The sequence below is a fragment of the Eimeria mitis genome, genomic scaffold, assembly GCF_000499745.2.
Source record: "Eimeria mitis Houghton genomic scaffold, Emh_scaff991, whole genome shotgun sequence".
Taxonomy (NCBI): Eukaryota; Apicomplexa; class Conoidasida; order Eucoccidiorida; family Eimeriidae; genus Eimeria; species Eimeria mitis.
This window is the reverse complement of record NW_013577280.1, coordinates 6,033-6,382: the sequence shown is the minus strand read 5'-3', so window position 1 is coordinate 6,382 and position 350 is coordinate 6,033. Positions and strand designations below refer to the sequence as shown.

The 350-nt window shown below is 59.7% G+C and overlaps 1 protein-coding gene across 1 annotated transcript in view; it reads left to right on the top strand.

Annotated features, from left to right (window-relative positions):
• The window catches only part of EMH_0026900 (uncharacterized protein), a gene marked incomplete at both ends in the record, with an annotated part of 5,742 nt that overhangs the window by 2,781 nt on the left and 2,611 nt on the right, over window positions 1-350 (top strand). The window contains one exon of the mRNA XM_013502686.1: window positions 73-337. Within this exon, the coding sequence (XP_013358140.1) occupies window positions 73-337 (265 nt within the window). The remainder of the gene's footprint in view (window positions 1-72; window positions 338-350) is intronic.

Sequence of the window (350 nt, the reverse complement as noted above, 5' to 3'; positions counted from 1 at the left end):
CTGGCAGCAGCACTCATAAGAAATAGAAGACAAAGACAAATACAAAGACACAACCACACGCTGCTGCTGCAGGGTGTAGACAGCAGCGCGCTGCTGTCTATGCAAGACCTCAGGGCCTTGTGGGTGGGGGCGACGGTGGACCCGCTGCTGCCAGCAGCAGCACGAGTGGTGCTGCTGCAGGAGCAGCAGCAAGACAAGCCAGAAGCAGAAGCAGCAGCAGCTGCTGCTGCTGCTGCTGACCCTGCTGCTGCAGCACAACCCGGGCGGCTAGCAGCAACTGCTGCTTTTGTGGCGGCCTCCCTCGCAGACACCACTCTCTTTGCACCCCAAACGAGGTGTACGTACTGCTG